We start from the raw sequence: 23,328 nt of genomic DNA on the forward strand, positions 1-23,328 counted from the left end.
TTTTGCGAGCCCTGCCCTTCAGTTCCTCCTCTGGGCTTTCCAATAAAACTGGCTCTAAACTTTCTTCTCCATATCACTGGGTTGGTATATTTATTAGAACCATACCAAGCAACAGAGATTTTTGTCAATCTACATCACATGGGAAGTTCAGGTAAAACTCAATCTTTTGCATTGGTGTGACCATTCACAACCATTCAGCACTGCAGATTAAGCTCAGATAAAAAGCTATGTTTGTGACCTCAGAAAATTCCACATATTTTACTACTTGTGGAATGAGCAGCTGTGGACTGTGCTCACTCAAATTCAATGTTTTCGATTGGAAAACTGCATCAAAAAGAAATCAAAGCAGACCTTTCTAACGCACCACAAATTCTGAAAATACTATTGATGGGAGACCATGTGGGGATGAACGGATGTGGTTGAGGGGAAGAATGAAAATGGATACTCATAATCCTTCCTAATAGTTGTGGATTTTTTTCACAAGTTCACTGAGGCAATATGTGCCATGTGATGACTCCACAATGTGTTTGGTGTCCCCTATCAAGTGTGCTCCATATGGACCTGTTTTCTTGCACAGGCTGGGAAACGTTCCCCAGCTGGTAGCGAATGGACTCTTGCCAATCGACAGCAGGACTAACAGCAATGAGAAGTGAACCGGTAGGATTTTGGGAAGGATTAAACAAATGCGCCATCTGCCAAGTCCCTTGGGGGAACAACTGGGCAGACTGAACTATGTAACATTGTTCCACATCATCACATTCATGCTGTATGATGCTGGGAACAGAGTTAATAGTCAACAATATCTGAGTTCGAAACGCCTTTAAGTACAATGTACACAACCTAAGCTGCTGGCATTCAGAGACAAGGAAAGAGATTATGTTGGCACTACTCTGACTTAAAAATACCCTGGCCACAAAGCTTAGTTATCTTGGTTCAGGAGCCCAGGATCTACCCGGAACATAAGTGCAGGAAGAAGAACCCTTGTCCAAGCCAAGACCTGCTCTGGCATGTTATGTCCCGTTATGTGTGCATGGGATTTATAAAGCGCGTACCAAGATAGGAAGCAACAAAGGGGAGTACATACGGCACGCACACAGGTGGTTACAAGTAAAGGTGCAGGGGAACAAAGGAGCTGCGTTGGATAGGGGAATCATGGGTTGAGTGAGAGAATTAGAGAAGTAGAGTTTTTTAAAATGTTGCGAGTCATCCCTCCATAAGCACCCACCCCTTTTCCCCAAAAAAGTACCCTTCTACCGCCTAAAAGTGTGTTAAGGCCTTCCAAATGTGGAAAATGCTCTACCCTCGTTACATCGAGGGCAGCTCACTAGGAGCCAATAGGTAAGGAGTTTCTGTGTATAAGCCCCATTTCCCCATTGATTGAAATTTACTTTGTCCATTTATGTTTCTGTCCTTGCTGAGTATAGCCCCTGTGAATAGCAACATTGAGTCTGTTTCCTGGCTATACACAGAGATTAGCATAAGAAAAATTGAGTTATAATTTTTTTTACAGTAGATTAAAATGCATATTTATTTACCGGTCTGAAATCGTACTGTGTGATGCTAATTGGTGGGTGAACGTGCCCAGTCCTCATTCCTTTGTCTCTAATATGTTATTGAATAAAATTGAAATCAGGCGACTGAATGAATGACTAATCAGGTGTCCAATGAAAAAGGGGCTCCGAAAAACATCAGCACCAGTGGGATCCACTGCGGGTGTCGTTTACAAAGTAGAAAGGGAGAAGTGGACAGTTGTGGCACACCCTAGTAGAAAAGATATATATAAGACTCTGGGATAATTAAGCAAATCGGTAAGAAAGTCAGGAAGTAGATTTGAGGTGCAGAGAAGAGAGAAGCAACCTTGACACCTAGGTTGCACAAAACATTGAGAAACAAATAAGTTCCCAATTTGGGAACTCACGTCCCCTGCACACTTTCTTATATCTGGAATACCAGACCAACAATTAATTCAAATCGCATTTCAAAAGGGTCTTTGTAATGTTTAAATTAGAGAAGCAAAGATATTAAAGAAATAAACATTCAATCAGATGGGGTCACAAGAACCAATCTTCATTTTATTCGTGATGTTGAAGCTGTGGAAGGCCCAACGCGTTTCGAGTTATTCAACACTCTTCATCAGGGGCAAATCAAATTTCTTGACCACTTCAGATGCAGGCAGGAAGCAATTTGCTTTCACTCATTGACAATTATTGCAGGCGGAATTCTCCTGGTCAGGCACACTCTGACATTGTAACATCACTTCCTAAAAATCCCAGTGCAGGTTTTCAACTTCAGCCTGCACGGGATATATTGATGATGTTAGCCCAATCAGACACCTCTTTGGAAAGGGACTCCCCATGTGAGCCTAAAATGGTTTGTACATGCAGGAAATGTTTAATATACAGCAGTGTCCTAGGACGCTCAAACTCTTCGAGCATCCTGCGCCCTCCCGGAGATGCAAAGTTCGATTTACAAAAGATCATTGTTAGAGCTGCAACAGGGGCACGCAGGTGTGTTTGGGAAGCACAACTGGTGGTTTTCCTGGAGGCAGCTCAAACTCACAAATTTTTTACTCCCGGCACCAGCCTCCCATAGATATACTATCCGTTTACAAAGTAGCCAGACATTCTTTTCTATATCGCCTCTTTTGTGCCTAGCAACGAGTCGTTCAGGTGCAACAATATATAGGATGCCTGCATTTTTGATAAACTTAACTCCTGTGCCTACAAGTTAAGCGTAAGTGATCTAAATGAAAATACGTATACGTGCTTTTCACTAGGACATGATATAGGCCTTTAAAATACATGTCAATGTAATTCTGCAGCAATATCTTGTGCACCCTAGATCCAAGTCTTCCTCCGTTACAGGAATACAAGAACCCTTGTTGCCCTGTGGCAAGGTTAGCAGAGTTTGACATTTCTTTTGTGTTTTTGGCATTTCATTTCATCGTTCTCGCCAATGAAACCAGGTCATGGACTTTTGGGGGTCGGGGCGACTGCTACCAGGGAATAGAGTGGGATCTCAGTATCATTCTGGTAGAATATGGTTTCTGCGTCTGGTTTCCGAGACGCGCGTCAGGAGTGCGGGGAGGTGATGACAACGTGTGGGCTGTGGTGTGCAAGAATGTATCTTACTTTTATGCGTTGCAGAGTATCCTCTGTTTTTAAGGGGGAACACAACACAATTTAAGAGGACAGACATTGCTGCATAACAGTAATTGTGAATTGTAAAATCACAAGAAAAGCCATTTTTAATTCAGAGATTCATGGATGATGTGCCTGTTGTCTGATGATGCACCCTGGTAGATGTGCTTGGTAACTTATTTTTTTCTTAATTTTACTATATGAATATTAAACTTGTGCGCAACACACATTTTGCAAACCCACAAGCAGAGTTTGGTTTCACATGTTTTTGGCTGTTGAGTTACTCGTCTTGTCATTGCCCAGCATATACTTTACTGAACTTCTCTAGAAATGCAATTAACAAGCTCCAGGAGCTGAACAAAAAATGATGCAAAAGATATCAAAATCCTTTCGGCATTAACAGCTGTGCTTGACAAACACAATAACTACAGCCAGAGAACAGGGGGGGGGTTAACCCTTTCAAACATAGATATGCCCAATAACAATGCTTCGGTTCTGCTTATCGACATAGAGATACATTCCAAATCCCCTTCAGAGTAATTGAAGTTCCAGCAATCTGTGCCCTTCATGTCTGGAAACTCAGAAGGTTAAGAGGCAGGCAAACATGTCTCTGTGCAAAAAGTCAAGCGATCATGTAGAACACACAGGTCTATGAGGAAACTAATTCATAATTTGGGGTCCAAGACCAAGTAAGCCCATCTCCAGTGTATGCACTGGAACTATAGGAACTAGCAAGAGATTAATGCATTCTCATCATAAATTCCAGGCATGCACACATAGGTTTGAAACAAACACAAAGGAATTCCAGGACAAACTTATGACCTATGCAGCAGGCATATCCCTGTGTCTTTCATTTACTCAATCCTGCCTCTAGAACAAGGTCCACCCACGCGCTGAGCAGCGAAATCCTGTTTTTTTAATGTCCAATACATATGCAAATACTCTCTACTGAGATTCATTGTGTATACACGTTTCTCCTCGTGCATATTCATTGTGGGTATCCAGAAAACATAGCTGGATTTTATCCTTCAGTCAGTCAACAAACCCGACCTTATCCACATCGACCATCAATGCACCTCAGCACTCAAGTCTTCTTATTAATGCCAGGCCAGAAGAAAACCACCACCCAGATCTAACCAACTGAAGGCCAGGCCACTCCCACATCTTGATGCCTATCCCAGAACCTTATTTGCACACTCCTCTCCCCTTCCCAAGGTCTTCTTTCTTAATACCCCCCCTTACCACTCCATCGTCCCCCTCTTTTGCCAGTGTCAAGCTACAGCAAGAAACAATTCAGCGTGCATCAAGTCTTCTAAAAAACCCATCAACACAACATTGGAATATATTTATATATTTATTCAAGTTTTTTCATGTGGCAGGCAGGGCAAGTGATATATACAGTGTGCACACACTGATGTTGTAACAGGAGTAACACCCAAAGAAAACATGTTTGTAACTAAGGCCCATTGAGTCTTCGTTCTAGAACGCAGACTTTGCGATAAGTCTCTTTCTATGCTTCAGTGATAGTGCCAACGTGTATTGGTTCAGGAAGCACATCAACTCTTGTTAACCGCACAGTAGCACCTCACATTCCAGTGTGTCAGCACGTGGCACTATCTGCTTGACACACTACCAGAATGTCAACACCTGGTTACACCAGTTTAAATCAAAACGGGTGCGTTCAGAAAATATCTCCTTATTCGCCCATTTTGCCCTTTCAAGTAAAGGAAACCATAAAGAAGACCCCATTGGTACTTACAAACCACCCAGAGCTGTGTTGTAATCAACCTAGCACTTGGTTAGTTTACATTCCACCGGCATTCCGTTTCAAAGGGCGGCACGTGAATGTAACATAAGAGTTCACCTATGACATCACCAACAGTCAATGGAATGCCTGACAGTTGTCTTTAAACCTATTAACTGCTAAGGACGTGGCAGTCGACGCCCTTGCGCCATCAACTAACTAGACTAGAGAAAAGCACCCAAGCGCCGTAAAGTGCCCAGAGTGCAGTTAGCGCACCTGCTCTGCTCCATTTACAAATGTAGTGCGCTGGCATGTCTTTTGAGGAAATTAGTTGGATGCATGAACCACAGCACACCATGCCGTGTTTAGCAACAGGAGTGGAAAGATAAGTTAACTGTTAACATTAAAAACCCTTCACAACCTTTTCAAGCCGCATTTTAACCAGAAACGCATGCTCTCGCGTGACCCCCCGCTTAATGGGTCTAGCCCACATTTTACCCTCGATTGTTGTTAAAAACAACTGCCCGTTTCCTGCTGTGAACTTGCAAAACATTCACCCACTGCAATGCCCTTCAAAGGAAGTTTTCAGTGGAATCGTAATGTCAATGGCGGGGCGCCCTCGGAGCAATTTGGAATAGCTAAAAGCTTTGGATACCACTTTCTAGTTAAACACAGCCTGGAGCTTGCCCCCTGTGGACACCCCGTCTATTCCCGGCCTGGGAAGACAGTGGAAGAAGGCGCTGCCTCCAGCTTTTGCAATGCACGTGAAAGTAACTCCCCGCAGGCATCGGACTTGAAAAAGTGTGTTGCACTGCACTGGCAATCTCAATGTTAGCGTGTTATTTTTTGCATCGCCCAAAGTAAACGATTGGTGTTCAATTAATAAACAAAGTGAGTATACATGCGGATGTACAAAACAGCGATTTATGCTTCTACCTTGACCACCCACTCCAGTAGCTACCCTTCCCACTTGACACACGTTGTCCCAGCTCTGCAGACATCCTCTGAAGTACCAATGAACCATCAGCAAACGGAGCGCCCTGTGGGCCTCCCTAACATCAAGCCACAAGTCATGCCCACCGTCAATCAAGGGCCACAGTTGAGGGCCCTTCCCCAGTGGTTCATTTCCCAGAAAGTGCACGCAAGCCACAAAAACTCTAAAATCCACTAAACACTCGTCTCACTGGTGCTTTTAGGCACCAAAACCTGGCCCAGATGGGTGGGGGTAGGGGATTGTATGTAGTTAAGGCCCTAGAAAGGGAATTTCTACGCATGTGTGCACATGGGGGGTATGCTGCCGGGAGGGTGTGGGAGATGGTGAGCCTCACAGGTAAATACAGGAAATGGCGAGGCTCAGAAAAACTGGCCACTGGGGAAACACCCCCAGAGAAAAAGTAAAGCAAAAGTGACATCAAATCAGAAAATAAAAAGTGAACAACGCTGATGTTATTCACTATGAAAATGCGACTTCAACACTATCGATGGAAATTAATTAAACGTACTGCAAAGTTGAGGGGTGAGGGTGGGGGTCGTTCTCCCATGAATAAAATAAAAGGCAGATGAGAGCGGCATTCCTCCGACTGCTGGCTTCAGGATCTTTTCACAACCCAAATGTCACTTTTTTAGTTAAAAAAAAGATCCTGCAAACAAAAAACAAAAAACAAATGTGGGATTTTCTAGTTGAAAGTCTGTCAGAAAATTGACTGTGCTATCCCCGTTCCCTACACAGCGTCATCCTAAAGTTGGCAAAGGAATCACAAAAGGTCTTTGGGGAGCAGCCAGACCCAATAACCTAGCCCAGCCATAAAAGGACTCAGTGACGCAAAAAAGACCACCAAAGGAAGAAGCCAAGCTTCAATCAAAACAGTGAAATCAAGTTCCCTTAGTCTCTATTAGAGGAGCTAAACACCTGTGTGTTGTCTTCTTTCAAAAAAAGTACAAGGAAAGCCGGATTGGGAGAAAAATGTTGCTGCACAATCAAAAATACCTTTTAACCAAATGGCGGTAATCCAAGCCAGATAAAACAAAGCAAAAGGGTTGGATAATCAAGTTTCCTGGTGTTTCGACTCTGTAACTGGCTCCAAACCTTTGTGATCTGGCCTCATTTTAACAGGGACCATTCACATTGCTAGCAATAGGGGGTGCCAGATAATATAGATCACTCCCTCTGGAACCACCAGCTGGTGAAGTTTAACTTTCAAGAGCACTTCCCTCAGGAGAAAGGTCGCCATGGCTGCTATATTCTAGAAGACTGACCCTCCAACCAGTCCCATAAGCGGCAGAGAAATGTGTGGGCTTGCATGGACTATAATGGCACGGAAATTCCAAGCATTTAGAGACATTTACCACTCATACTAGGACATTCTCCCACCTCAATGTCTCTCTGGGTTGAAAGTTCAAACTAGACCAGCATTTCCCTGTCGGAGGACTCTCATTACAGCGCTGAAAGGTGTGGGCTCTACGCAAATACCCTTATTGCCTGCAAACCGGCCATGCGGTGTAGACTGTGACTACTCTGGGTCCTGGCACAGCGGCAGTGAGCATTTCCCTTATCGGCAGGAAATATCCGCAGTGGGAATATTTTGTCGTACCAAACGCATTTTGCGTGACATGTTTGAGGTCAGCAGTTAAGCCAATGCGTGACATGCTTCATGTCCCCAGTAAAGATGAAGGTGTAAAAGGAAGATTATAGATCGCCTTTCTTTTTGCATGTTCGTACCGCTATTTATTTTTTAAGAAAAGCAACAGTTTACCCCCTACTAAAGGTTAAACTGTGTTTCTGCATGCAACACGTGTCGAGTTTAATAGAGTAATATCCAGTGCAAAAACATATTGCCCATCGTTGAAGCAATCCGTGACGCTTGCTGCTTCATCCAAGGAGCTGTTGTCCATGCACACTTTTATTGAAGAGCACATAGAAGCACAGGCAGCACAGATGACGATTCTAGCACATGGGCTTCGACGGTTTCTTTTGCAGGGACTTGATAACGACCGCTTCAAGAAAGTACACACAAACGAAATCCCGTGCGGCCCAATCACAACAACGTACGTAAACTCCCGAGTGTGTTTTGCATTGTTGATAGAGAGCACGAGATTCTAAACCCCGGGTTCTAAACCCACGGATTGCTGTCAAGGTGCCAGTGTTGATCTTTGGTATACATTGTGGCGCCTCTAATCCACCCCTGGTGCGCGCGGCGTGTGCTGCTCCCCAACGCCACAGCCCGTGCCCGCTTCTATGATTGAAGAATTGCTTTTACATCTCGTTTGCACTCGGCAGTTTGCACCAAACCAAACTACTGCGCCAGATGTATTGCGATTACCAGCAACACCGTGCAAACAGTGCAATGCAAAAACTGACCCACCACGGAAAACGTCTTGCGCTTTCTCCCAAAAATGCATACAAGACTCCATCATTTTAGACACACATATGCTCATTACAGGAACACCCTCCCGCATTTGCAAAGAACGCGTTCAATTGCATGCATATGAACCCAAATGTAGCTTCATTCCGACTTGCACCGAGCTTTACACAGCTTCGCCAATCGCCATTGCTTGAACACCATGCAAGCACCCGATTTAAAGTTTGCTCCGGTGCGCCGTTAGGTGGGACAAAGGAAGCCGAGAGATTTGCAGACTTATCACAGTTATAATAAAGCTGTCAGGTTGCTTTCATTGCAGCTGGGGGAGCCTCGTCGGAGGCTCGCGGGCGGCACGCAGCGCGCGTTCTGGTCTTACCCTTGGTGTGCAGGGAGAGCAGCATGAGCAGGGACACATGGAGCGGCCAGTTGGGCTCCTCCAGCCAGCCCATTGCGGCGGCGGCTACGGGGGGAGTGGGGGGGCGTGCAGCGCCGCCGACGCTCGTGTCCCGGGGCTCGTCGTCCTTCAGTTCACCGGGGTGGGGGTGGGGGGTACCTTCACGCGGCTCTCACAGATCCCGAGGGCGTCTGGGGGGGGGTGAAGGGAAAACACACGCCAGTTAGCAGCCGGCTCCGTCACCGGGGGTGGGAAGAGAGGGGCTGAGGGGAGCAGCGCGCGTGGAGGGAGACTGCACGCGGGCAGCCAGGGTCCCGGGCGTCCAGGCTCTGGCAGCGCACGGATTTGTAAACACTTGGAAGCATTTACCCTCGCGCCGGCTCTTAACCCTTTGCTAACTGCTATCAAAACACACGCGGGTTCTGAGAGGGCGCGAGGCTCGCTTTACAGATAAACGATTCATGACAAGGCGCAGCCCCATGGAAGAGAAGCACTTAAAACAAAAATAAGAATACCGTGCACATTTAAAGCCACTGGGGGAAAAAACAGCTTTCAAAGAAACAAATTCCTAAAAGTCACTGCGCGTGGTAACTAAGGGCAGCCCTTATAGCCACAATTTTATTTTAGAGCATTCGCTGGAATTTCTGAGAGAAATCATGCTCTGCTCTCAAATACCCACGCACAACACACAGTCAAAAACCATTGGTACAGGACATATTTGTAGAGTTGTGGTGGCGAGATAACGCATTTAAGCAAACCACCCCAGCCCTCAAGTTTTCCAATACCGAGCAACTCTACCACGCCCACCACACCCCCAATTTCGGACCCACTGCAATACAGACAGCACACAAGCACAGCAAATGCACACTAGGACAAATTAATGTGTTCCAGACGTATCGGCCCAGGCGCACTTGTAGATGGATAAGTGGTGCTGTATATGCCTGGAGCTTAAAATGTATTCAGCGGTTTGTCATATTCAGCAGAAGCGAGAATTGTAACTGCTTTCTGTGGAAATGAAATGGCCACGCCATACCAACTCCCAGAACATAGATCATGAAAGTACACAATACATGCAATCCCCACCTCACTCTCATCTCAACAATCCTGTCAGCTATTCACCTGTCTCACTCCAATTCCATTACTTCAACATCTCGTTGCTGTCAACACTTCTAGAGGCGGTTTAGGCATCTCCCTCCAAACAGAATTTTGCGACAGATACTGCTCGGAGACATCCCGAGAGCAGTTTCTAGAGAATATATATCTAGCGCCCATGACATGATTGGTTATTTATAACGCGCGTAATACCCAGTGGTTTCTAAGCGCGGACCTGGGGATTGAACCTCTGTGCTCTGTCGTCTTGCTTTCAAGGCGAGCACGTTGCCCCTGAGCTATCCTCCCGAGGCATAATGTATCCCCGTACCACAAACTTACTGTACTTCAACTCTGCAACAACATTATAAAGTAATTGCAATGTAAACAAAAGCTGTATCGAGAACTTTAATGCAATAAGCAGACAACAAAAAGGCAAACATATTGCCAAACAGTATTCATTGTTATTATCTCATGTATATGTCCATTGTGTAAATGACACTCTCCTGGGTCTTGCTGCACCAAAGACATTTATTACTACTGTGTAATCTATTTTTTTATCAATTCGCACCCACCTGAACATATAAGAAGAGCAAGCAGCCCCTCTTCAGCATAAAGAGAAGACGGTACATGCAATTTGATGAAACTCCCCAACAAACAGCAATTGTAAACCAGTTACTCAAAGAGACCAAAACATTTGGAAAAAACTCATACTTATTTGTATGGTGAATGCATTGCCAAAAAGAAAGAATTTTCACAATCCACAAGCCATGACGTTTGCCTTTGTCAATGCTATCATATAGTCCAGTAAACCACGAAAGGGATGTTTTATGAGTAGCATGCACTGCAGGCTGAATCACTTGTGAAGACACTCCATTTTGTAACCTAAGACGCATTAATATTAAGTGGTTTGCCATCATGCCATACTTTGGTTAAGTGGTCAATCACAGTCTGGGGTTTAGGCACTTGGGCACTTGACCACAGATACTTCCATCTCTAGCTGATAAAACAATGCATTAACGTTTGGCTTCCCACAGCTAAAGAAAAATGCTGCTTCATTGAGACACCTGAACAGTGTACAAATCACATAATGAACACACTTGAGAACATACAAATTATAGCAGATACATGTTGAGCAAAAATAGTATTATTGAAGCTTCATGTTGCCCACTCTGATAAGACTTAAAGAGGCACACAGTGAAGGAAAATACATGCTAACACCACCTGCCCACAACCATTATTTCACTAAGCATTCATCTTGTTATGCGCCCCTCCTACTTCTAGTCACACAGTGTTCACACTTCTAAAGGGACATTCTACTAACAATAGTCACTCCCAATTACCCACTCAATGCTGTGTATGCAGCCATCTATTGCCAATCACCCCCTTTAAAATGCTCTGCTGGTACAAAGATACTCATGTTTCTTTCCTTGTACTTAAAATGTAAATCCAAAACAGACTAACAGGAACAGAGACCCCCCCACAGTGCTGACTTGCAACAGTTGATCCTGGTCCCAAGGCTGCAGCTCACTTCGCCTCCCCATTAAACACCCCAGTCTCAAACTTCCTCACTACTGCCCACTCCTCTGTTCTCATTCTCCTTTAGCTATCTGCCACGTTAAATACTGTCATCCACTCCTCCCTCCCCCCTCATATCTATAACATGAGTGTCCAAGACTCAGCATTCAAGTGGATTGCCGTCTACATCTCAGACATATCTTTATGCACCTCCATTCTCACTTCCTTGTTAGTTGAAAGATCTGTTCTTGGTCCGATCCTTTTCACATGAAATGCCCGTGACATGGTCCCCTAACTGGCCTTCAAAGTGTGTGTATGGGGGTGACTCATGGGGGTGACTCCAGGCTTTGCCCTAGCACCTGCTACATGATGCAGGGCCCTGGAGTTGTATTGGGTGGATCCTTAGGCTTCCCCAATGTCCTGGGGGCATATGGGGGGGGGATTGCTACATCGCAAATGCTGCTCCTATGTCCCCTTTATGATATCTAACCCAAAATATTGTAATGAAAACCGTGAACCCGGTGCGCCCATACTTGGAGTTTCTGGCCTGTTTTTATAACACTTAGAAGCTTACCACATTAGAGTTGATTAGAAGCGTACTCGCCACTACCGCAGAATAATAGCAATGGAGGATGGAGGAGATACACGCCAATTCCGCTCTGCACGTCGGACTCAGTGTTTGTTTTCCAGTGGGCATTTGCAACTCTGGCAGATCCGAGGTAGCGGTAAGCCTTTTTATATGCTCGCTCATTGTTGGGCAAAAAGCTGGTAAGAGTGTATATGCACATCTGTGCATGTGAAGCCATGGCCGCTCTGCCAATCGCGGGATAGAAAATATCCCTAACCAGCGCATGCCCTCGGGAAGATAACTCAGCAGCAACGTGCTCGCCTTTGAAGCAAGATGACACAGAGCATCACATGTTTGATCCCCAGGTCCGCGCTTAGAACCCTCTGAGTATTCAGCGCGTTATAAATAACCTATCATATCATATCATGCCCTTACCACAAGTCTGGCCCATTCAAATGGAAGGAATCAGTTTAAAAGCCCTTCCAGGCAGTAGCGTTGGAGTTTGGAGAAGGGGAGCAGAGAGCAAAGGAGTTGAGTGTGCAGGTGGAGTTGGAGGTGAAACAGGCGTTGAAAGTGCAGGAGGAGTGGGAGGACCAGAAAGAGGTGGAGGTGCGGAAGCAGTTAAGTGTGCAGGAGAGAGGTGCAGGAGAAAGGAGGAGAGGATGCACAGGTGAACATCCAGGAGGAGGAGAGCAGAAAGCTGGAGCGTTTGAAAGAGATGAACATCCAGGAGGAGGGGAGAAGCTGCTGTTGATTGAAGCAAACATCAGGAGGATTAGGGGATTAAGTAGGAGAGGTTGGAGGAAGTTATCATCCAGGATAAAGTAGGAGAGGTTGGAGGAGTGGAACAGACTTTAGGAGAGGAAGATGAAATTGGGCTGCATGTGTGGGGCAGCCCGGCATCTACCACAGGCCACAGCGGCATGCTCAGAGCAGCCCAGGCACCTACAAGCCTTGAGGGCTCTTAGTCTGCCCTGGGGCCAGGCCCAGAAGATAGGTTTTCCTGGGCCATGTATGCCGGGTGCACCCAGGGAGGTGAAGAGGAAGAGGGGGGAGACACTCAAGTCTTCCCTGCCAAGTCGGTCAGGGCGGTGAAGTCAAGCCGCAGCCCACATCGTAGCGGCCCGGGTGAAGAAGCAGAGAGCATCGGCACACTGGCCGGATCCCCGGGAAATGCACGGCCAGCCCCTTGCAACACGCCAGAGCAATGAAGAGAGAGGGTGGAGCCACAAGACACTGTAAGCCCCATGCATGCAGCAGTGCATGACAGTGAGGTCCCCATGGTAATGGGGACGCAGCCAAAGAATGAAAGTTGCTGGGGCTGTGGAAGTGACAATGTGTGTGCTGCAAGGGAATGGGGCCGCTAAGGATGACCTGAGAGTGAAGCGGGGTGCAGCAGAGATGAGAGCAGCCCCCAGGGCACGGAGGCTGCTGAGGAATACCAAATGTGAGTGAAACGACGTCATTAAAAACTGTGATTCAATTGTTAGAAAGGAACTGTAGGTCAAATCCAACCCCAGGTGCAAGATATGTCTTGGTTCGTAAAAAGCATGAACCGAATAAAATGATGTCTGACAAGGCAGCTAGACTACTCACCCACCACTTGAGGATTCAGGAGAGGGAGAGAACTATAGGTGCCATCCCATGTACATCTGGGGCCTTGACATACAACCCTGCTGTGATTAATAGGGAGTTTTGCGACTACTACTCTGGATTATGTACGTCCATAGTGATGCCCGATGAGGGATACCTGGACGGGTGTGGTTAACAAAGCCTGCCAGACTCGACAAGAGTGCTTTTGGATTTGGCTCTCTCTATGAAGGAACTGGTGAGGGCAGTAAGTCATCTGAAAAGTGGGAAATGTCCTGGCTGGATGTCCCTGCAGAGTTCTATAGGGTCATGCCGAAGGTGGTCATTGAGCTGTTGCTAGAAGTGGTGCACGCATCTAAGCGGAAAGGTCATCTCCCCCCCGATATCACACAGGGCTGGCGGACTAACCAATTTATCAGATTGTTCGGTAAAGTCTTCCTCATCAGTAGGACACAAATCGTACTCCCGTTCCCTTTCCTCCTCACCTGAGCTTGGATTTAACTTCTTTCTTCTGGCGTGGAGAGCGGGAAGCCTCTTCTTCTGTAGAAGGTAAGGTCGGCCTCGAAAGGAAGCCATCGCGGCTCCGAACACAGGAGGCACGGTGACCCCCCTCCGTGACGGACTATCAACAGAGTGAGGGGAAAAGCCAGAATGGCATAAAAACCCCTCCGGAGTACTTGAGCAGGCAGGAACCAGATAACAGGAATACTCGGGAAGCACAATCCGACGGATATGCAAGGTGAGTGAGAGAGTACAAGAGGGACGAGCTGATGATGAGAAAGGAGCCGAGAAAAAGACAGCCAGGGAAAGGAACGAAACCGGTGAAAACAACCGGGAAGAGAAACACTGGGAAGGCTTGAAGGAGAAAGAGCGCAAGGGAAAGAGAGCAAGGGCCAGAGAGCCCCAAAACAGCACGGGCGGAGCACCGCCAAGGAGAAAACAATAGGGGAGCGAGAGCAACAGAGGGAAATCCGAAGTTGCAACGCGCCGAACTGCCTAGCGTGTGGAAGTAAATACGCGTAGGCAGCGGCCATGTTGAAAAAAAGACTAGACCGTTAATGCTGTCAGGGAGAAAACGTGGCGGCACAAATCAATGGCGGCCCCGCTTCCACCTCTCCCACAGCCGCCAGCGCCCAACGGTCGTGACACCCGATGACAAGACATGTTTCAATCTCTCTGTAGCGAGATACAGGCCCATCAGTATGATTAACACTGACAACAAGATACTGGCCAAGGCATTATCGTTGCAAATGGAAAGCACATTGATGTGTCTCGTGAATCACAATCAGTCTGGATTTGTCAAGGGGAGGAATCCTTCAATCAGCATTCAGATGCTAATGCTCACGATGCAGGAAAGTGTAGAGAGGCAGATGTGCACGTCATCTATAGTGCCTGCCGCCTCACCTCTGTCATATTAGAAGAACAACAAGAAGACATTGTGCATGACACCAGGTATCATCCCAATACTGCATCGAAGATATGAGAGATGATATGCGCTCAGACAACCGTAAACAAATGTACCAGCGAACTGACGTGGTAGAAGAATGTCTGCAGACACAACTGAACATAGGAGAGCTATAAGTGAAGGCTGACAAGTGTTAGTTATATAAAGAGAAGACACAGGGACACACTAAAACGATATGCAAATACTTACAGAATGAAGATGTAACTGAAGTGACAAAGTGAACATATATGTGAAATTGAAGATACCATATACATTAAGAAGATAAGTGAGAAAAGATGTGGTTGATGTATATACTCAAAAGCGCAAGGTAGATTCTTCTATATAGAAGCTTGCTGCAGTAGAAAATATAACACGGGTAAAACAGCCATTTATAAGAAAATGGACGTCAAATCCTGAAGGAGAGAGACCAAGGGTGCAGATCTGACAGGCACTGGAATACAGCTCTGTGCAAGAACAAATAATATTTGCTTGGCTTGGAATCAAGGATGCTGCATACAAGAAGCAAATGCAACGTACAAAAGGACTCTAAGAGGATAACCTATCTACAAAGGACATATATCTATTAGATTAAGCAAAGGAGTGAACATTTGCAAGTGCCGAGTATTGAACAATTAAAGATGCAGAAAGCATTTGCAAGACGGAGCAATCTAGTCTCCAGAGGCCAAGAGGTGTAATAGCACCCAATATAATTGAATCAAATAGCACTAAATAGAAGGTCAGAATGGACTCAATCATGGTTTCCTCAATTGTGGTGCAAGACCAGGAAACAAGGCCTATTCATTAGGCTCCAGACGAAGATAACAATGTACCTTCACTCCCTTTAAAGTTCTGAAGAAGAGAACTGTCAGCAAGGTCAACTACAAAGAAGAAGCCTTAGCTTACGGCCTAACTGATGAGAGATGGTAGGCTAATTGGACAAGTAGGCAATTGTCGGACATTCCGTGCACCTAAGTTTTGTTTTGCTTACATGCTGATAACGAGCCGAATGTTCAAGTGAGGAGAGGGTCCCTGGAATGACTCCTGTACACCATCAACATGACAGACCGATGAGTTAAGAATGCACAAAAAACTCCCTATTCGGACAGCCCTCAGGAGGGCCAGTGACATCCACATATGCGGACAGATACCCTCTCAGCCAACCATACAAACCTTATTGAGTGAATGTGTTTGTGGACAAAGGTGCCTTAACATTGGTCATGGACCCAAATGCCTCTACGGATGATGTTGACTAATGCAGAGAAAACATTGTGGTGACTTCATTAGTGACACCACAACATAGCCATGTTAGTCACAAAGTAAACTCGCAGCCATGCACGAAGTTACACGAACATACACATGCACACACGAAGAACACACTTACACAGTTCTGTAGAAAGAGGACAGATACATATACATGCTGTCAAAAGCTTTTATTATTTTTCTCATTAGCCAAGTGCAGTGACGCTGAACGCAAGGCAAACAAAGAGATGCATAAGCTGACTAACCTATATGAACCATAGCACGATATAGATATATAGAAATCATAGTGCAACTATAATGAGGTTATATGAGGCCGCAGGATGAGAAATGAAGAAAAGCAGAACTAGGCTGTACAGAACTACAGACCAGGGCTCACAGCCAAGGTCAGAGACAAGCAGCACATTCTGAAGCTAAAATGACAAGGAGCCATCTGCAGAAAATCAGGATTAGTTCTCATGAATTGCAGACCCGAGAGCTTGATTTCATGGTCCTCAACCACATGGTGCAGCCGAACCAGACAATGGTCCTTCACCCGCGGGTCGAAGATGGGCGGTTCTCAGTAACACAGACATGAAGTGAAACCTGGAATCTTTAACAATGTTGCTACACTGAGGGCACTCTCACAGGTAGAAGTTGTAGTACTAACAGTTACATTAGGAACACACAGTCTTTCTCATCACCCTGAGAAGGTGCACTGAGCGCTGAGAACAGAGCTGGGTCCCAGGCATGGGGAGACCAGCTCCAGACAATCAGGGAACAGAAATCCAGGAGTGGATGGCAGAGGGCAAGGGCCAATAGTAATCCAGCGACCCTGCAACAATGTAATAGATTGTTTTTTGGAGAAGAGGCAGGCCAGCCACCTGACATATGAGGACCAATAAAATAGTATCTATAGGTGCCGTCCATAGGTGATACCACCCAATTACCCAACCAGGCAGACTCTTAGGCTTATTGGCAAAGGGCCCAGGTTATGATGTTGAAATTAAACAAAATGGCGCGACACAGGCTCAGGAGCAGCGAGTCTGGGAATTTTCTAATGTCCTGCATGATCCCTGTCTGCTTGTGTAATAACTTCACTCCAGGTTAGAAATGTCTATGACGATAAGGTGAATACCTCCAAAAAGGTGTCACTGATTAAACTTCATTCAGATCACTTGAGTATTAAATCTATTCCTTTGGTTTAATATGGTTTTCAACAATATTACTTTACTTTAACTTTGGCACTTATATATAGCGCTATGAACCCTCAGGTATCTGAGCGCTGCTTATTATTACCCACAGTGTTTGGTGGATGAAAGGCTGAGGTTGGCCCCCGCCGGGATTCGAACCTGCATTAGCAGGCTCTGCACAGACTTCAAAGCCAGCGCTCTACTCGCTGTGCCACTTGACCGGCTGTTATTATTTGTGTCAGTTGTACTTGACTCTTATAAGAAGTTTTATGCCAGTGAACAGATAGTCTTTAGAAGCAGTATGGTCTCCAAACAAAAATTAAAGAAGTTGAGATACGGTTTCCCGTCCTGATCTGTACTGGGTTTAGCTAGCACTAAAAGTCATGTTGAATATATTGTTTTAGTAGAAATTATATAAAAGCAGAAAAGATTGTAGTGATATAATCAAACTAAAACAATGTTATTTGAATTTGTTTGTAGAATTATCTTACATAGATAGCCCCTGAAGAAGAGAATATGAATCTCGAAACACGTTGGGCAATAGGATTAAAAAGCATCAAATTAAGAAATGAAGTTGTCATTATTTTGTGAAAAATCATTATTTGTGCAAAACATTGTTTACATAAAAATGTGCAAATCATTGTTTATTGAAACCATAACAGAGAGTGTAATGTTTATCCAAAATTCTTGAATTTGAACAAAGAGCACATAAAGCTGCCCACAGGTTGGAGCAGCTATTTTTCCAAAATGTTTGGTTTAGTTTTAAGCCATAGATAGTGTGCAGGGAACACGAGTTCCCCCAATCTGGGAACTTACCTTTCGTGAGCTTGTAGTAACCCCCAGTCCTCTGGCATATCAACACAGGGCATGGATAGAATGCCAACCAAACATGAGGGCCTATGTAATGATGGGTTATACATTGTTGCCGAAGCCAATCCACTGCGGTTATTCTGCTATTATCTGTATTATACGCAGCTAGAAGTAGTTTAAGGCGTGCCTACCAGATATGGGTTAGCCAATGTTGTTACTAAGCCCTAAATAATCTATCCCCTAACCAATCCCTCTGTTCGATAGCTTTTTACTGTTTACAACGTAGGATGACATCATAGCTGACGTACATTGAGGAATAAAGCTTTTTGTGTAATTGAAAGGCTTCGAGAGTGTGTTAGCTACAATATGTTTTCTCACCAAGTTTCCCTACTTTATTGAGCTGATAATAAAGTAGTATTTTGCCATATTCTTTGAATCGGTGCAGTTATTTTGGCCTGAGATCATTTATTGGTAATCCTGTCTGGCACTTAGAATGCTCCAGCAGCTACTGCCCAAAAGCAATATGTAAAATTCTGGTGTGGCCTTGCTAACTCTTGATACCGAAAAGGTATTTGATTGTATTGAATGGGACTTTGTTTTTGCTTTGCTGGAGAGTTATGGTTTCAGAGCGAAGATATTACAGTGGATCTCTTTGTTTTATCCAAAACCAACGGCAGCGGTTAATAAGAATGGTTGGTTGTCAGACAGTTTTGAGTTAGTACCGTGCATGAGGCAGGGTGGCTGCTCTCTCTCGCCTCTGTTCTTCGTACTGGCGATGGAATCTCTGGCTGCGAAGATTAGTTCCGACGCGAAGGTACAAGGGATTCGATATGGAGACGCACTACAGAAGGTATGGGTGTATGCTGATGATATGCTGCTTGTGTTACAGGACATGGATTCTTCGCTGCTATTGTTGATGGGGCAGACAGACACCTTTAAATCCTTACCTGGATATAAAATAAACTGGTCCAAGTCTGAGGCCATGCCGGCTTCCACCTCATACACCAGTGCATTTGTCTCCAAGTTTGGGTTCCGCTGGTTCCCAGATAGGTTGAGGTATTTGGGAGGGTGGCTCACAAGTGAGGTCCGTCAAATGGTGAATGTGAGCATGCAGTGCATAACGGCGAACTTGAAGATGGAACTGGCAAGATGGTCGGAGCAGAAATCTCTTTGGGGGAAGGGCAATGCCATTAAGATGCCTTCTGCTCCACGCATCAACTATGTGTTGAGCATGTTGCCACTGCATGTGACAAAGAAATGTTTTGAGGACATTAACATCATGTTGCAGGGTTTTCTGTGGGAGAACAAGCAGCCAGGGGTAAAGATTTGGAAACGTCAGCTGTCTTGTGAGAGGGGAGGGCTAGGAGTTCCAGATTTTGCAATGTACCACCTGCCCTTTTCTGCAATCCATTTGCTTACATTCCTTGAAGAGTCACCTTGCATGTGGGTGAGGGCAGAGACAGACTTCAACACACCACTAGCTCCTAAAGCTCTCTTGTTGTCTGAAAATATGAGAGGTTATGCAACTTCAGCGGCAAGTGATTTTCTGCGGAAAACATTTTGTAAACTGAAGGATTTGATTGGGGAGCAAAATTCTGTACCAGCTAGATCTTCCATCTGGTTAAACAAAAGAGTGTGAATTGATGGGAAACCTTTTCTATGGCCTCTCTGGTTTTTGTGTGGGGTGCAGCGAATTAGGGGTCTGTTTGTGAACAATAAATGGGTCCCTTTTCAAACATTGTCTGTGTTGAAGGATCTCCAGGACTGCACCTATGGTGAATACCGTAAATTAAGGACGGCACTTGGTGAGGTGGAAGTTATGGATGTTGTTCTCAGAACTCAGTTGATGGGCCTGAAAGTGAAGGGTCATTTTGCATTGAACATGTATAGATTCCTGATGGCTTATAGGCGTTCTAATAAGCTGCTCCTCAGTGCTTGGTCAGAATCGCTAGGCATGGAAATGACTTTTGGGAGGTGGGAGAGGATATTCAGCAACGTGGCCTTAACCTCTCTGAACCTTGGGGAGAGGGTATGTAAAATGAACAGTCTAAACAATGTTTACTAGACCCCTGTTAAAATGTATGCAAGGGCGTTGGTTGATTCCGATGCCTACTGGGGTTGAGGCCACAGAGTGGGCTCCTTTGATTACAGGCTTTGGGAGTGCTCCAAGGTAAGGTAATTCTACCTGAAAATCACTGAGACTATGAATAGGGTCTAATGGTTGTACCTTGATTTTGATTTTCACATTATAATTTTGGGGGAGGAAGATCTTTTGGAGGAGCTGACCTCTCCACAAAAGTGCTGTTTTTTAGAGCTGCCCCCTCAGCAAAGAAAAACATTCTGAGGGACTGGAAGATTATTGTTTTTCCATGGAAGTCGGTTTGGATTGAGGACTTGCACAAAATGTCACTGTTGGAAAGGGTAATTTTATGGAAGCAAAAGAAGATGTATTTGGGGGATCCGGGTGAGGTTTTTGGAACTGGTGGGATTTACTTTGAACTGTGCTATGTTTACCTGGCCTGTTTGCCTCTATTATTGTATTTTAAATTGTTAACAAATATACGAGGAAACAAAAAGAATACCTAAGGTGCCACAGGGCATGGTGGCGAGTGTGGCAGCCATCTAGGACACGAGTTCCCGCCAAAATCAAGAACCGCGCAGGATGCAATGGTGAATATGGGGCCCAATGTGTTGGACTGGGCTGTCTGAAAGATAGTGCTTTGGCGCAGGTGGGGGGTGCTGCATGTTGGTGACAGGGCACCACCACAAAGAGATGGATAGTGCTCAGAACAAACGCTAGCCACCACCAAACAATGCTACAACACCCCAGATACTGAAAAGTAGTGGTTTCTAAACAATCAATCAACCCGACACTGCTAGCACACCAGAAGGGAGCCGAACAGATTGGGAACAGAAGCAAATTATAAGCATCCTTGTCCAATTTTTGTGGCAGATGGTCGGATCTAGTTGGAGCACCATAGCACCAAGGATAATAAACCTGAGTTGCTGACCAGCCTCCAGGCTTGGGAACATAAGCAAATTATAAACATCCTTGTCCTATCTTTGTGACAGACGGTCAAATCTAGTTGGATCACCATAGCACCAAAGTTCATAAACCTGAGTTGCTGACCAGCCTCCAGGCTTGGGAAGAAGCAAGGGCGACTGGGGAGAAGACCCCAGGGGACGGGCCAGGCCCTGTGTACCCGAACGAAGAAGAACTTCCGGTACGGGTAGTACAAGATGACGAGGAAGATAGCATGATAAGTGTTTCTCGCCAACCATCCCTCCGGGGGGCAAGCATGAGTGTCAGGGAGGTCAGGGGTTAATGTGGCATCCCACAGGTTCCAGGCTTTGGCATAGTCTCTATGTGGCCCTACTATTGTATTGTCTGTTAACAAGGTAGCGGCTAGGTACTCCTGCTGGAGGAGAGGAGACTAGCGCTAGAGGAACAGAAGCAGTGGGACAAGGTCACCATAGAGCCGTACAAGCTGGCAATCAGAGACGTGAAGGAAGCCAACACATCCACCTCTAGTGAAAGCAGCTTTAGTGGCTCAAAACAGGGTGACCAGGATAAGCCCAGGTATCACATGCCCAAAGACTTAATGCAGGCTTATGAAGTGGGGAAGGATATTTTTGACTGATTTGAAGCCCTCAAGCTTACTCTTCAGCTACAGGAGGTGGATGAGGTACAGTGGCGTGCAGCCCTGATGAGTCACTTACCGACCCCAGGGACTGATGCAATTCTTCACTTCATTCCAGAAGAAAGGCCCGTTTATGAGAGCATGAAGACTGCGCTCATTAGAACATTCTGAAAGACCCCTGAACAGTGTCTCAAGAGCTTCAGCAAGGTCGGAAAGAAAACTGGGTGGACATTTGAAGTGTTCACACACGTGTCGTAGAAATATCTGAGCGAGTGGGTTTCTGGTAACAAGTTGACACATTTAAAGGGATCTACAATTTGACTGTGTATGAGCATGTATTGAAGAATTGTGAGGTTGACCTACTTCAGCATCTTTTATGACACCGCTATTACAGACCCTGGGGAGCTTGCAAAGGCTACCGACAGGTTGGTAAGTACTCAAGTCCAGGAAAAATCTCAAGTGAGCACACCTAAGCCAGAAGAGAGATCTTTGTACAAAAAAGTTAGAAGGATGGGAAGGACAACGGTTCAACCCACTCCTCCTCGACGCCAGAAGAGAGATCTTTGTACAAAAAAGTTAGCAAGGATGGGAAGGACACAGGTTCAACCCACTCCTCCTCGAAGTCAGGTTCCCAACAGAATGAAGGGAAATCCCAAAACTTTAGTTCAGCCATACACACCGAAAAGAAGAGCACAGGCACCCCTAATACTGGGACACCTACGCTCTCACCACCCAAAGGTTGTTTTGTGTGTAAGGAGCTCGGCCATAGAAAGGGGGATCCTGCTTGAAAGGGCTTACCAAAGCAAGCCATAGTGAATGTTTGGCTTGTAGAGGAGGCCATCATTGGTGTGGGCCTCTTAGAGGAGGACTTCCCATTAGGCCAAAGAGTCGCCAAATGTGGATTGGTTACACTGAGTGGGGATGGTACCGGGTCTCCAGAAGAGACCCCAGTTCCCAATAATACCCAACTCTATTTAGAGCATGTGTATATCAATGGACACAAAACTCCTGCAGCATAAGGCACAGTGGCTTGCCTCACTGCTGTCACCCAGCAGTGGGTACAGCGAGGCCAGTATATTGATGGACCTGATTGTAGCGCCAGTGGGCTTAATGGAAAGAGTAAGTGCCCCTTGGTGATAGTAGAGATCAGCTGGTGAGGTGAAAGGACCCAGCACGGTGTAGAGGTGAAAGACTCTATCCCTGTCCCATGCCTGTTGGGTAATGATCTTCCTGACCCAGAGATAGTCGCAGCCACTACTCGACTGAGGGCCAAAGAGGTCACCAGATTGAAAACACTCAGAGGATTAGGGTCTGGAGTGCTTCAGGAGGGCTTGTTGGAGGGACTGGGATATTACCCTGTGTTGGATTCCTCACGGAAGTCGTTTCTGACATAGGATCAATCTTCATATCAGGGTATTTGAAGACTATTGGAAGAGTGTGAAGTCACCTACTGGTTCTCTACATCCTTCCATTCACAAACAAACAGGCTTGTTGAGTGGTTCAACAAGACCCTGAAAGGCATGATAGGTGGCTTGGAAGAGCACCTGAGTCGAAAATGGTATATTCTCCTGCCATGCATCCTTTTTACCTTCAGGGAGGCGC

At 45.6% G+C, this 23,328-nt stretch overlaps 1 protein-coding gene across 2 annotated transcripts in view; it reads right to left on the reverse strand.

Annotated features, from left to right (window-relative positions):
• The window catches only part of BMPR1B (bone morphogenetic protein receptor type 1B), a 492,338-nt gene that overhangs the window by 324,062 nt on the left and 144,948 nt on the right, over positions 1-23,328 (reverse strand). The window contains exon 1 of one of the 2 annotated variants that reach the window (XM_069630550.1): positions 8,620-8,767. The exons of the other annotated variant lie outside the window; for it this stretch is intronic. Coding sequence (XP_069486651.1) covers positions 8,620-8,692 — 73 coding nt within the window. The 5' untranslated portion in view covers positions 8,693-8,767. Of the gene's footprint in view, positions 1-8,619; positions 8,768-23,328 lie in introns of those variants that run through there. 2 annotated transcript variants of the gene reach the window in all.

This window comes from Ambystoma mexicanum, chromosome 6q, assembly GCF_040938575.1.
Source record: "Ambystoma mexicanum isolate Mex_15411 chromosome 6q, UKY_AmexF1_1, whole genome shotgun sequence".
Lineage (NCBI taxonomy): Eukaryota > Metazoa > Chordata > Amphibia > Caudata > Ambystomatidae > Ambystoma > Ambystoma mexicanum.